This window comes from Herpailurus yagouaroundi, unplaced genomic scaffold, assembly GCF_014898765.1.
Source record: "Herpailurus yagouaroundi ecotype Mexico unplaced genomic scaffold, PumYag 545, whole genome shotgun sequence".
Classification (NCBI taxonomy): Eukaryota; Metazoa; Chordata; class Mammalia; order Carnivora; family Felidae; genus Herpailurus; species Herpailurus yagouaroundi.
The window spans coordinates 1,176,741-1,191,465 of record NW_024412762.1 but is presented as its reverse complement, the minus strand read 5'-3'; the positions used below and the strand labels follow the sequence as shown (position 1 = coordinate 1,191,465).

The 14,725-nt window shown below is 52.8% G+C and overlaps 2 protein-coding genes across 8 annotated transcripts in view; both read right to left on the bottom strand.

The window, feature by feature from the left end:
- Positions 1-3,109, bottom strand: part of DGCR8 (DGCR8 microprocessor complex subunit) — a 36,335-nt gene extending 33,226 nt beyond the window's left edge. For 2 of the 3 annotated variants that reach the window (XM_040465091.1, XM_040465090.1), the window contains exon 1: positions 2,958-3,109. The gene's annotated coding sequence lies outside the window, so the exon portion shown is untranslated. Of the gene's footprint in view, positions 1-2,594; positions 2,713-2,957 lie in introns of those variants that run through there. The other variant, XM_040465093.1, reaches the window with a different exon arrangement.
- Positions 3,110-8,421: 5,312 nt separating this feature from the next.
- TANGO2 (transport and golgi organization 2 homolog) overlaps positions 8,422-14,725 on the bottom strand; it is a 36,909-nt gene continuing 30,605 nt past the window's right edge. For 3 of the 5 annotated variants that reach the window (XM_040465124.1, XM_040465122.1, XM_040465125.1), the window contains 4 exons: positions 13,082-13,123; positions 12,586-12,739; positions 11,012-11,116; positions 8,422-9,463 (listed from right to left, as the gene is read on the bottom strand). In XM_040465124.1, the coding sequence (XP_040321058.1) occupies positions 9,343-9,463; positions 11,012-11,116; positions 12,586-12,739; positions 13,082-13,123 (422 nt within the window). In that variant the 3' untranslated portion in view covers positions 8,422-9,342. Of the gene's footprint in view, positions 9,464-11,011; positions 11,117-12,585; positions 12,740-13,081; positions 13,124-14,725 lie in introns of those variants that run through there. The other 2 variants (XM_040465121.1, XM_040465123.1) reach the window with 2 other exon arrangements.

Below are 14,725 nucleotides of genomic sequence, written 5' to 3'. Positions count from 1 at the left end.
TCTTGTTTCCTACATTCCAAGATGTCCTTACATTTCTGAATTCAATGGAAATTTAATGATACTTCCCCCAAAGGTGTATCTGTTAAAGGTGCTAAAGATCAAGGGAATACAGCATGTGGATAACAAGACACAGACCTGCGGTAAACACTAAGGAGGCTACAACCGAACAGGCAGGAGGAGCACCAAGTGTAATAAGGCCAGTCTCCTGGCAACCAACAAAGATCATTTCAGAGAAGGACAGACAGGTCAGCATGTTCAGTACTACAGAACACAGATCAAGAACCAATCTGTGCTTCTCGGGGCTGAAAATGGCGGGGGGAGGGGTGTTGAAAACAATGGGTGGTACAGGACGAGGACACCTGCCACCATGTTATAAGGCCAAGCAGCTGCCAGGATCAAAGCACAAAGCAAAGATGATAATGACCCTGGAAGACGTACAGAAGGTGGAGTCAGAGAGCTGTAGAGAAAGAGACCGTTCTTTCTCCCTGGGAGATCAGGAAAGCCTGCCCAGCCCTGGGGGGGGGGGGGGGAGGGAGGGGGCGGGCAGCAGCTCAAGGTTCAGAGCTCACAATGGAGCAGTCTTGGGTAAGTTCCTTACTTTCCTCTAGTAAGCTTGTTCTACTCATTCAACAAGTGTTTCCTGAATGCTTTCCATGTGGCACATGTAACCATTCTAGATGCTAAGGACACAATGGACAAAATCTCTGCCCCACAGAGCTCACATTTTAGCAGGAGAGATGGACAAACAACCAAGAAAAGGTGAGAAGTATTCCAGAGAAAACAAAGCAAGGAGTTGGGGGAGGGGAAGCAGTTTCAGAAAGGGCAGACTGAAGGCTGCACAGCCAGAGTCCATCTGTAGGCAGAAGAGAGTGAGCTAGGTGGGTGGGAGGAGGGGATGTTCCAGGTAACAGAGAAGAACAAAGGCCCTGGGGCAGAAGTGCAGGTAAAAGCAGTGTGCTGAAGGGTGGAGTGAGACAAGAACTGTAGCCCTTATCTTGAGAGATGGGCTACTGGACAGGAGGGTCCAAGCAGTGAGGTCACATGATCCAAGGACAGCAGTGGCAGCCAACCCTCAGCCAGGCCCTGTTCTAAGAGTGTTAGGCATTCTCACAAAGCACGGAGAGAGGTTAAAGACAGGTTAAGCAACTTGCTCAAGGTCACACAGCTAGAAAGTAGTGAAGCTGCTTTACCACCCAGGCTAGGTGGCTCCCCTCCTCACTTCCTTGGTTTTACACTATCTTACAGTTTAAAAGTACCATTCTGTGTCCAGAAAAACTACCATGGGTGAGTAGAGGGAAGAGCAAGGGTGAGACCAAAGAGAAGAACTAAGAGGCTCACCAGGCAGTTCAGAGTAGCATGATAAGCTGGAGGTGTTAAGAAATGGTCCTGAGTGTTGCACGGAAGCCTAAGAGAGGAATCCAGGTGACTCTAAACTCAAGAACAAAGCTGTCATGCATTGAGGAGATGAAGGCAGCATGAGAAATGTTGTGGGGTGGGTGAAGATCAGGGTTTGGTTTTTGGACATGGCTACTTGACATCAAAGTAATACATGGAGACATGGAAGAGGCAGCAGCTCAGAAGGGAGACCTGGGCTGGAGAAGGCAATGGGAGATGTCAGGAAGAGGGCATTAATGCCAGGAACCTGGATGAGACCACCAAAAAGGGGAGGGCAACTACTATGAGGGACCAAGACCAGGCAAACCAGTGAAATTCAGGCTTCCTACCCCCAAGGTCATGGTCAGATTATAAAATCATCCCCAGGAAGTGCCCTACAGAGTGCCTGGCCGTAAAGGGGCTCAAAGAGTGACTCCTGCCATCGGCCCCACTACTGCTTCAGCTGACTGAACACATGGACGTAAACCTTGCTTGCCAAGTGGACTGTGAGCCATCAGGAGACTCGCAGCAGACTCCCCTGGATCCCTGGCACATAGGGTAAAACCAACAGGCTTGGATAACACCCTTCACTGAAGTCCACTTGCTGGGGTGGCCATCGAGGCAGCAGCTATGATGTACAATGCTGGGGCTGCTGCCTTTCGGTCAAGCCTCTCACACTGCAGCCTCCCGCCCAACCCAGCAGCAGTATGACCTCATCCATTCCTTTTGTCATCCTCTAACAGACCTCACATCCTGTACTCACAGGCGCACCGCTGACTGGCCATTCACTCTCTTTGGTGAGTGACAGCCTGCGGCAGGGTTTGGGCCAGTCTGCCAAAAGCCCCGTGACTGGGAGTCCAGTCTGCGGCCAGGAAACAGAGGGTCTCCATCTGGTGGTTGTCCTCACAGTCACCAGCCCTAGCCTGGACTGCCGTGCATCAGATAACAAGGTACATGCAAGCATGCAGAACAGCAAATCAAATTCCTACCATGAGCAACCCAAGTCCATCGAATGATACTTGACAGGTATCACTATCAACAGGTTGCCCCGCTCCGTTTATTTTTACCACGACCATTGTTACAACACAACCACAATCCGTCCATCTACGTGACACTCAATCCATGAGCATTTGGTGGAGAAAAAGACTTGGGCGACTTTTCAGATTTCCCAAACTGTTACACCCGGCAGGGTCCTGGGCGAACACTACTCTTGTTCATACCTTTCCCGCCTGAAAGCGACGCTACACCTTCGGGCCCACAGGGCAAGGGGCCTCTTTTCATTCGGGCTGTTTACCCGCGCGGGAGAGCGACCGGAGTCGGCGTCACCTGGGCCTGGGGCCCGCCCCCCCTCCACCCCCAACGGCGGGACCTCCGCCTCGCGTTCTGAGGCCCGCGGCCATGATGCTTCACAAAGGCTGGGACTCCGCGTGGCTGCCCCGCCTCGCGCCCTCCCGCCCCGCCCCGCCTCGCTGCCCGGGCCCTTAGCCCTCGGCCCGAGAAGGAGGGAGGGGAAGGGCGCGCCCTCGCGCAGGCCGCAGCGCCCGCCCCGACCCCGCGGGGCGCCCCTCGCGCCCCGCACCTACCTCCAGCACCCGCGGCCTGCCCGAGCTGCCCGCAGCCCGACCAAAGCAGGGAGACCCTCACGGCCTGGCCGCTACCGCCACGGATACCGCTATCTAGAAAGGCCGCCCAAGCTCTCTCCGGTCGGCGGGACCCGCCTGCCGCGCGGGGCGAGCAGAGGGAGGGCCTTGGCGGCTCGCAGCCAATCCCTGCGCGCGGCCACCCCGCATTGGGGGGACCGCCGAGCGGGCTGCGGAGGCTGCCAATCTGCGAAGCGCAGCGCTAGCGGCCACGGCGCTAGGCCCAATAGCGCGGCCGCGTGGGCGGAACCAGGCGCTCAGGCCCCGGCCGCGCTAACGGTCGCCTCCTGGGCGGGGCTCGCCGTGCGGAGGGCGGTGGCCGCGAGGAGCGCCGGGAACGGGGAGCGCGGGGAATGCCGGGAACAGGAGAGCGCGGGAAGCGCAGGGAATGCCGGGGGAAGGAGGAGCACAGAGGATGCCGGGAACGGGAGAGCGCGGGAAGCGCCGGGAGCACAGGGCGCCTAGCTGCTTCAGATCCTGCGGAGGAAAACATTCGAAAAAAAAAATGGGGGCGCCTGGGTGGCTGAGTCGATTAAGCCTCGGACTTCAGCTCAGGTCATGATCTCACGGTTCGTGGGTTCGAGCCCCGCGTGGACCTCTATGCTGACAGCTCTGAGCCTGGACCCCGCTTAGGATTCTGTGTGTGTGTGTGTGTGTGTGTGTGTCTCTCTCTCTCTCTGCCCTTCCCCCGCTTTCACTCTTTCTCTCAAAGATAAATAGACGTTAAAAATTTTTTGTTAGATAATGCGGACGACACAGTACACAGACCGGCATTACACGTCTCCAATTAAAACCATTAAACATAATCATTAGGAAAAACAAAAAACAAAAAGACATATGCTAAACTGTCCGGCATTTTTCCACTCGGTAATAACACACACCGTTTCAGAAACTTAAGAAAAGGGAGGGTATGAGTAAAATGGGAGAAGAGACAGTTTATCCTTAGACCAGAATTCCAGTGAATAAATGGAAATAGAACATCTCCCTTTTGGCAGCCTGCACAAACCTGCAGACAAAAGTCATGGATGCTAAAAATAGGCAAAAGGGTGAGAACTGGCACGGACTTTTTTTGTTGTTTTACGGAGCTGCAAAGTTTCTCCCCGAGACACTAATTTCAAAGGTAAAATAGTAACTGCAATGGAGAAAAACCTGAGACACCACCTAGCCAAATGAAAGAGATCACTAGCAAATGTATACACTTCCAAACATAAAATTTACACTTTAAAGATGTACCTTCTAAGGGCTCCTGGGTAGCCCAGTCCGTTAAGTCCGACTTCAGCTTAGGATTTCAGCTCAGGTCATGATCTCATGGTTCGTGGGTTCAAGCCCCAGGTAGGGCTCTCTGCTGAGAGTCAGAGCCTGGAGCCTGCCTCAGATTCTGTCTCCCTCTCTCTCTGCCCCTCCCCCACTTGCATTTTTTTCTCTGTCTCTCAAAAATAAATAAAACATTTTTTAAAATGTACCTTCTGTGGTATACTAATGAAACCTCAATAAAAATAAAGACAAAAGTCAGCACCAGCAAAGGGACATATCGTGGGCCTCTTGAAGGGACACGCATGACTGACTTGTGGGTTATTTCTACCCAAAAGACAAAACCTGAATGAAGAAAGATCAGACCCAAATGAGGTACATTCTACAAAAAAATTGGCAGGTGCTTTTCACATGTCAAGATCATTCAAGTCAAAGATACGCTGAGAAGCTGTCTTCAATTACAGGAGACACAACTAAGTGTGATGTGGGATCATGACCCTGCATTGGAACCTGACTCAGGAAAGGGATATAAGTGGAACAACCGGTAAAATTCAAATAAGATCTGGGGCACCCGGGTGGCTCAGTCTGTTGAGCATTTGACTCTTGATTTCAGCTCAGGTCATGATCCCAGGGTGGATCCTGCTTAAGATTCTCTTCCTCTCCCTCTGCCCTTTCTCTCTCTCTCCCTCTCCCTCCCTCTCTCTCTCTCTCCTCTCTCTCAAATTAAAAACAAAAAAATTCAAAGTAGGTGGTAGCTGGTGGTATTATATCAACACTAATTTCCTGGTCGTAATCATATTACTAGAGCTAGTGATAGGGTGTTAATAGTTGGGGGACTGGGGTGAAGGACACTGGAATATTTTGTTCTATTTTTTCAAGGTTTTAGTTAAGTTGAAATCATTTCAAAATGAAAATATTTTAAAAGGTAGGGAAAGGGGCACCTGACTGGCTCAGTTAGAAGAGCATGTGACTCTTGATCTCAGGGTTGTGAGTTCAAGCCCCATGTGGGATGTAGAGATTACTAAAAAATAAACTTGAAAAACAAAAACAAAAAGGTGGTGAGAGAGAGTATTGCAGGTGAGGAAGCTAGAGGCCTACCCAGGCTCATCCGTCCCTTCCTACCCCTTTTCTGTTCACCTGGCTGCTCCAGTGGTTAGCACAAGCTACTTCACAATAAAATGTGAACGAGCCCCATGAGGTTCTGGCTCCTGGACTTGGCCAAGGGAGGCCAGCTTCCCTGTGGCTGGGCAAGCTGATGGCCCTGGCCCAGTGGTCAGAGCTCATAGGAACCATTGGCATGGCACCATCCAGCCTTAGCAACCTCTCCACACTTTTGTCATTTGCTTAGCAAGTTGCCTCAGCCTTGAGACCTCAAACACACTACAGCTGGCTTCCCACAGTCTCCATCTGACTCCATCCTCAGATGGATGCCTAGAAGCTGGAACTCTAGCCCAAGCTGTGGGAGGAAACTTTTCTCTCTGGGTTCCTGTTTCCACCTGAGCCCAACTCACCCATGAGCCAGGTATCTCCTAAAGAGCCTAGATGATGCTATCTGCTGGCAGATGAGACCAAAAAACCAGGTGTTGGTGGGGGGCAGAGGAAGGGTTGTGGGGGGAGGGAGAGGGATGGGAGGGTGTCTCTGCAGGTAGAAGGCCAGCAGCTCAAACCTGCCAAGACAAGCCCCAAGGCCAAGCTGCATTCCTGGACTGGTCTTGTTTACTCACAGATTTGGCTTCCATATTGGTCAGCTCCACACCTCAGACTCCATGCCAACATACCTCAACTGGCTGTTCAGAGCTAGAGAGCAGAAGCAGCTCATCTAGGAAGGGGCATCTGAAGAGGCAGTGAATTCCCCATCCATCTAGGAAAAGAGGACCCATACAGGGGACTCAGGGATCTGATGCATCTGGTGATGAGCAGAGAGGACTAGCTAAGCTATGCCAAGGTCAGGTCCAAGCCTTCCGTGTGGCATGTCAAAAGCACTTCTAGAAGGGATAGTTTCCTAGGGTCCCTTCTAACTGCAAAAGGGTCTCACTTCAAGGCCTAAATGAATGGCAGTTTGGGAAGTGCCAGCAATATCATACTTGGCTCAAATGTCTACTTGGACTGAGCATGAGGATACAGTGATGGGCAAAAGAGGAAAGGCCTTGCCTTCCTGGAGCTCTCATTCTGACAGGGAGGCATTCAAGAAACAATCAAGCAAAATGTATAGCATGTTACAGTGCTAACCACTATAGAAAATAGAGCAGGGACCAAGGCAAGGCAGATTGCAACTTTAGATGGGATGCCTCCCAAGACTTTACCAAAGAGTTGCACGATGTGAGGGAGAGTGTGGTTTGGATATAGGGGCAGAAGAGTTCTTCAACCAGAAGGGACAGCAAGTGCAGAAAGCATGGCCAAGGGTGGGGGCAGGGGCAGGGGCAAGGGCAAGGTAAGTGAGGTGATGGGGGTGGTGCAGAGCAGCAGATGAGACCAACATGGGAGGGCCATGGCCCAAGGGAAGACACCCCAGGATGTACCTTGTCCTCATCCTGCTCCTTCCTGGCCTCATGACTCTGCCTTCCCACCTGCCAGGGGACTGACACACTATTATGGTATCTCCCCAAGCTTCAATTTCCTCATCTGTAGAGCGAAGGTCACAATTGCATTAGTTTGCTAGAGTGCCATAACAAAGTACCACAAATGAGTGGCTTAAACCACAGAAATTTATTGTCTCACAGTTCTGGAGGCCAGAAGTCTGAGATTAAGGTGTCAGCAGGGCCACGCTCCCTTGGAAGGCACCAGGGAAGGATCTGTTCCAGGTCTCTCTCAGCTTCTGGTAGTTTCTTAGCATGACACAGCATAGCTCATCTTTATAGGCCATTCTGCCTGCATGCATGTCTGTCCCTGTGTCCAAATTTTCCCTTTTTGATACGGACATCAGTCATAATGGATTAGGGCCCACCCTAATGACTTCATTTTATCTTGATTACTTCTGTAAAGACCCTAATAAAGGTCACATTCTGAGGCACGGGCACTAGGACACCAACAGATCTTTCAGGGGGCACACAACTCAACCCATAATGATATAACTACATCTTGGGCTGCCCTATCTTCAGAGGGCTCAGGCCCTTGGGGAGCTCAGGACAGGCTGAGGGCAGGAGTATCCCATGCAGGCCCTGTCCTTGGGTACAGGCAAACAACTAGGAAAGTCTTCAGATGGCTTTGCACCAGCCCAGTGGTGCCCCATGAGGGCCGACACGCCTGGCCAGGGTGAGTGCTGGTGTGGATCACTGGTCCATGATGTGGCATGGCCCACTGAGGCAGACAAAGGGCATCAGCAGTACCCAGGCTAGGAGCCTGGCTCAGTACGGCTCAACCAGCAAACGTGGGACTTGGGGCCAGTTTACCCCTGGGCCTGCAGGCATGGGCTATGCTGCTGCTGGGGATCCCATTCAAACTTGACCATGCTCAGACACTTTTCCTCTGAGTTCAAAATGAGCCAAGGAGGACATTGGGCCCCTGAGGGGTGCTTGAGGTGGTAAGAGGGAAGGGTTGAGGAGGCAAGTAGGACCCAGTGCAGGTCCACACCCTACCCCAAGCTCTCATTGGCTCTGAAAAGGCCAAGTTGGGGGTCAGCTGCAAAGGCAATGGAAGCCTGGGTCTCAGCACTGGACACACGTGGGACTCCTTGATGCTCAGCTGGGGCCAGGGACAAGAATTCCCAAGTGCTTGTCCAAAACCAGGATCCTGGGGTTAAGAGACACTCCACTTGTCCTCTTGCCCTGAAACCCACTCCTTCCTACCATCCCCTGGCCTCCACAGTCCACCCCAAGTGCAGGCTTGATCACACTATACTCTCAGGAGGTTCCTCTTCACCCAGATGAGTCCCTGGTTCCTCAGCCCAGCTCAGGAGGCCCTGTATCTGGTACCTACCGTGTCCCATACACACAAGCTCTCTCAGACCCCAGCCTCTGCCCAAGGACAGATGGATGGACAGGTCAACGGACCCTCAGGTTTCCATCATGATGCTCAGGAACCCATGAGCAAAAGAAGAAAGTGGGAAGAGGCTCCTTCTGAAGAAAATGTCTTGGCAGCTCCTGCAGGCCAGGAGAGCAACCCCACTGATCCCCTGCACAGCTGTCCCCCCATCACACAAGGATCTGAAATGCACGGACTCACCACACCTCAGAGTTTTATTATCAAGGTCTCACGTTCAAGGACAGATTCCTATGAAGTCCGACTCCCCAAGGAGAAGGGAAATAGAAAGGGCTGGCTGTGTCCCATTGCTGAGATGAGCCTGCTCAGGACCCATGACCCCAGTGGGCAGACAAGTAGGTGCATGAGAGCCTGGCAAGGTGTTTCAGCATACACAGGACCCCTGGTGCATGCAAGACCGCTCCCCTCCCCCACAGGACCACCCCATGCACATAGGAGATCCCCCAGAGCACAAAGGACAACCAACCAGGCGGTGCTTCTGTTATGAAAGCAGGTTCTTCTGGAGTTGTTCTCATTTCTCATTCCAAATGGGGCCTCTCCTCTCTAAGAGCAAGTCTGGTTGTCCAGAAGTGGACTACACCCAGGAAAGGAGCCACTCTTAAACAACAGTCTACTCCTGTTGTTTTGGTCAAAGCAAAGACCCACTAGCCAGAAGCACATGTGGATGTGAGAGGCACACCTCTGCCTGTGTGGCACGCATGTGTGGGTATGCCTGGGAGTGTGTGTGTGTACCTCTCTGTTGCTCATATGTGCATGTGCGTGTGTGTGTGTGACCATGCACCTGCAGGTATGCGTGGAAACATGTGCCTTGAGTATGTGCCTCTGTGTTTGGGCAGGGGGTAGGCCCAGGTGCCTTCACACATGCATAGCACACCTGAGCCCCCCTCAGACCTGGCCATGTGACTCTCTCACTCCCACTGGCATGAGGGTGGACCCTGAGCTGGACATGACAACACAGACAGGTCACACAAACACCAGAGGACCCTGGTCCTGGGGGATGCTGGCCAAGTCACAGGCAGTACATGTGATAGTTCCTATCCATACTAGCCCTTGAGGCAGGGCCTTCCTGGAGCCCAGTGGCCACATCCAGGGGGAAGGGTTAGCTCTGCAGCTTGAACTCGTGGGTGCTGGTCTCCCAGCAGGAGGGGTCCTTGTCCAGCATGCTACGTTCTGTGAAGGTCACATGCCCGTCCGCGTCCACGAGGATGACTGTGTTGGTTCTGAAAGAGAGCAAGGGGCCCACGTTTAGCCCTCTGCCCTCAGCCTCCTGCCTGCCTGTCAGAGCCCCAAATGAGGCCTCAGTCACCGGGAACTCTCTCCTGTCCTCCTTCCCCACTACCCATCCCAAATGCTCAGTGCACCTTCTCTCCTCCTGCCAGCCCTCCCCAAGGCCATACCTCACTTAGTCAGCACCTGTCTCCCCCTGACAGAGGGCAGGCACCAGGTCCCTGAGCAGCCGAGCACAGGCCAACACCCAGGATGGGCACACACATGCTGAAGACTGGTCCAGCTGCAGCTGGACCCAGCAGCCACACACTCAGCCAGGGAGCAGACCTGGCACTCTGCCTCATGCACATGAGTACACGTGAGCAGGAAAATAAGAAAATAAGTCTATGACAGAGGACAAGCTTGAAAAAAACTGATGCCCTGCCACTTGCCAAGGGAAAAGCCTGCCCAATGGAAAGACCACCATTCAAGTCTATAGCACTCGGGTGCTGGAGCATCAGTGCTGGACATTGACACCACCCTGACCCTGCCTACCATCCTATCCCCCAGCTAGAGGGCTTGAAGTTGTCGTTTCCTAGAGGATGGAAGACTTGGGCTGACCTGAACCCGAACACCAAGCATACTTGCAACATCACCATGCACTCAGAGTACATGTGACATCACCCTGGTATCACTCAGCACTTGCCACCACCCAAGCACCCCATCCCTGAGTCCTTACGGCTGTGGGCCCCCAAGAGCTTGGCCTATCCATCATAGTCACAGCAAGCTTCCAGCCTGGAAGGAGGCTGGTACCCACGGGGCCTGGTGTAAGCCAAGTCCAGGCAGATGTGGCTGTGCACACGGCTACAGTCGGCCTATAGGCCAGGTGGGCCAGGTGCGCGCTCCTGGAGCATCCTGGCTGGTCCAGAAGCCTATCCTCTTCTGTACTTCCCAGGCAGGTCCAAGTATAGCATATGGGCTACCCTGGGCAGAACCACATGGGTGGACTGGGCCTCCCTGACACACACAGAGCCAATCTTCCTCTGCCCAGGAGGGAGAGACAGGGAAGGAACTTGTTGGCACAGGAGACACTGATGCCAACAGCTCCTCCCTCCCAGGCATTCTCTCCTTGCAGCTGAGACTAGTAGTTGCCCTTCTATTAGGTGATGTCCCCAGGCTGAGATGACCTAATAATCCCTGCCCTGGTCACACAGGGAATGTGACAGGCTCAAGGACATAGGGCGAGTGAGGGGAAGTGCCGGGCAGTGGGACCTCTGCGCCCACAGGGATTTGCCAACCCAAGGGTGCCCGTAGCCATCCCAGCTCCCCTATGGCTGTGTAGGGAGCAGGAAACAGCCCAGGAACCATTCTTGCAGCACCCATGGGAGCCAGCAGGCATTTCATGCTAACATTAACTAATGTGGTATCTGCTGGCCCCACAACCCCCCAAGCTGAAATAGCACCTGCTTTTAGACAGGGCAGAGGCTCTGGGATCCATAGAGTTGAGGGAAGGCCGGGTTCCTCATGGGACAGGACTGAACACACCCAGCAGCCCCTCGTACCTGGTGCCATAGCCTGGGCAGCGCACACACACAGCTGCGTACTTGCTCAGAAAGGGCTGCACATACTCCCTGCCCTGGTCCTCAATAGCTGGATCTGGCAGCTGCCTGGAAGGAAAGAGGAGGGGTCACCATTGCCTCCACCCACCCAACCTGCAGCCCCTCCTGATGTCCTCAAAGCCTGCGGTGCCTAAGGAGCCCACCAGCTTCACGAAGTGGTTGGGGAATCCATGAGGGCTGTTCTGTGCACTTTCCTGCTGAAGGCCTCAAATCTCAGTCCCAATTTTTTATTCAGGACTCCATCATTGAGCCCCGGCTGCCAGATAGTGATTGCCGGGTCAGTCCCCCTTCCAGAACCACCAGGAGCCTTCCCTAGGACCCAGGGACATGAGCACCTGTGAGCTGAGCACTGGGGAAGGCTCTGATGAATCTGCAAATGGCAGGGGTCCATCTAGTCAGAGCTGTACAGGGCCACCCACAGGAAGGACAGAAGCCATCTCCTGGAGCAAACTCACCTTCCTGTCTTGGTGAGGTTTGAGTGGTTGGGGTGCTAGGGGTGGGGGCCTGGCTGAGGGAGTCACTGGCCCCACACACTCCCTGCCTACTCCAAGAGGTACCCCACGGGCATCCCTCCATGTGACAGGAGCCCATTCAAGCCCTGTGGCTTACCAGCCACTGAAGCTGGTGCTGGGACCACAGCTGTCAATCCAGGCAGCCAGGACCCCATTTCAGGCCAGAGGGGATGGCAGACAGTGACCAAGGGCCACGTGGACTTGCAGCTGAGCATAGGATGCTGGGCCAGCCCAAGTAGGACTTTCCTGAGGGGCGGCTGTGCTGAAGCAGAAGGAGCCGTGGTTCGTGGTTTGGAGAAGAGACGGAAAGTAAGCAAGGGGCCAGGAGGGTCCCAGGAGAGAAGAGTGGGAGGCAGCCCGTGGAGGCTCCTCTGAGGGGCTACGGGGCATCTGGGCAGGATAGTGGCCTGGCCTGAGTATGGGCCACATTACTGAATGGAAGGAAGGTAGCTTGCCAGCACCTCTGACCCCCAGCTGATGGTCAAGACACACCAGAGGGTGGTGTCCCTAGGGCAGGTGCCCTGTGCAGAGGCCACTGAAGTGCCTGAAGGAAGTCAGGTCAGGGGCAACTTTCCCCCAGGCAATTCCTGGGACAGGCATGTCTGTGCCACAGCACTGATAGGACAGCATGTTGAAAGGACAGTTAACTTCATGACATACTCCTAGGTCGTCTGCTTGTTTCTGTGGTTTGCGAACTACTGGGGAGCTTTCTACAATCTCCCAGTAGCTGTGTGCGGACGCAGGGAACCTCCAGCTACTCTCTGTCCCACAAAGGCCTGCATCAAGCCTCTGAGAGCACTGAGCTTCCAAGTGCAGTGGCCCAGGAGGGGAGCAGGTAGGAGAGGAGCAAAGAACAGTGTGTCCGTACAGGCTACCCCAGGGTGAGGAACGTGTCCCAGTCCCTTCCATGAGCCTCCCAGGACAGGAGAGCCTGCCTGACTCTATGTCCAGGGCTAGGGCAGAAGAGGGATGCTCTGATTGCCCCAGCTGGACCTGCCCACTCACGCCTCATCATTGTTGAGCACGTGTAGGAGCTGGGCGATGAGGGCATCCTTGGGCAGCTCCTGGCTCCGCTCCACGGCCTCCAGGAAGAGCTGTTTTCCAAAGCACAGCTTCCTCCAGGGTGTCTCCAGCAGTGCATTGCTTAGTCCATAGGTCCCTGCAGAAAGGGGGACACTCCAGCCGGTGCAGAGACCTCACTGTCTGAATTCAGGGTAAACTCCCACCCACCCACCTACCCACCCTGGGCAAGGGGCCAAGAGTATGGTCCGGGGGTACTGAGGCCAGGCCACCCCATACTCTAGCACCTTCTCTATGTGTATTTCTGACCCGTCTGTGTGGCAAGGAGTGGAGAACTCAACACAGCAGGGCATTCACAGGAGACCTTGAGGCACAGGTGTCAAGTGGCCTTGATAGGCAGAATAATAGGGAATAGACAACCTAAATTCCGACTGGGCACAGGCAAGGGGATACTCAAGAAGGAACCATCTCCCCATCTCACCGCCATCTCTAAGCTGGAAAAAGCTGCAAGGTATGGATCCACCTGAGAAGGTCAAGGGTGGGAGAATCAGCAACCTGAGGCCAGAGGGGTACGTGCTGGATATGTCAGCGGTTAGGGAGCCTGCTAACATCACAAGAGCCTCACTCAGTGAGAGTGGGCAGGGCCCACCTCTACTCTATACTGGCCAGGACCCTGAAGGGGGAGCCATAGAGTCTCAGCACTACTTTCTCCGAACAAGTTCTCAGTGGGTTAAAAGAATGTGTGACAAGAAAGAAAAGGGTTTCTCATGTCAAAAAAAGGAGAGGCATGGCCTTGAAGTGAAGAGGTCCCTGGAGCCGCAGGCAGCAGTGGCAGGTGAACTCGGAGTCATGCACCCTGAAAGATGCACTGAGGACACGGAGCCACAAGCTCCGTGAGGATCAGGTGAGGATCTCAACTAAGTCTGAGGTGGCCATAGCCACCTCCAAGGAAGACAGCCCTGGCTCTGCTGGGCCACCAGGCTGGGTTATCATTGTGCTTTATCCATCAAAAGCAACAAGTTTTTTTTTTTTAATGCAAAAAAAATTAAAAATAAAAAAAAGAACAACTCAATAATAAAAATACAAAGAACCCAATTTTAAAAAATGGGCAAAGGACTAAAGAAGACAGATAAATGAATTATAAGTACACGAAAAGAGGCTCAGTATCAAATCGAAACCACCATAAGATACTTCATATCCACTAGGGTGGCTATAATCAAAAACACAGACGGGGCACCTGGGTGGCTCAGTCAGTTGAGCATCTGACTTCGGCTCAGGTAGTGATCTCACAGTTCATGAGCTCAAGCCCAACATCAGGCTCTCTGCTGTCAGCATGGAGCCTGCTTCAGATCCTCTGTCTCCCTCTCCCTCTGTTCCTCCCGCACTCATGCTCTGTCTTTCTCTCAAAAATAAACATTAAAAAAAAAAAGACAATAACAACTGTTGGTGAGGATGTGGAAAAATCGGAAACTCACATGCTGCTAGGGAGAACATAAATGGTGCAGTTACTTTGGAAAACACTTTGGCAGCTCCCAAAAGAGGCTACACAGGGGCCTTACCACCCAGAAATTCCATTCCTAGGTATAAAAACAAGAAAGATGAAAACACGGGTCCCCACAAAAACTTGTAATAAGTGTTCACGGCAGCATTACCCACAACAGCCAAAAGGTGAAAGCAACCTGAGTGTCCATCAACCAGATGAATGGAGAAACAACATATAGAATATCTGGGCAACGGAATTATTATTCAGCTGTAAAAAGGAATGAAGCCTTAATTCATGCTACAACATGGATGGACATTGAAAACATGATGGTATGAAAGAAGCCAGTCACAAAAGGCCACATATTGTATGATTGCATTTATATGAAATATCTAGAACAAGCAGATCTACAGAGACAGAAAGTAGCTTAGTGGGGGATGCCTGGGTGACTTAGTCGGTTAAACACCCAACTTTGGCCCAGGTCATGATCTCGTAGTCTGTGAGTCTGGGCCCCACATGAGGCTCAACACTGACAGTGTGGAGCCTACTTGGCATTCTCTGTCTCTCTCTCTCTCTCTCAAAATATAAATAAACTTAAAAAAAAAAAAAAAGAAAGAAAAAAAAAAAAAAAAAAAAAAAAAAAAA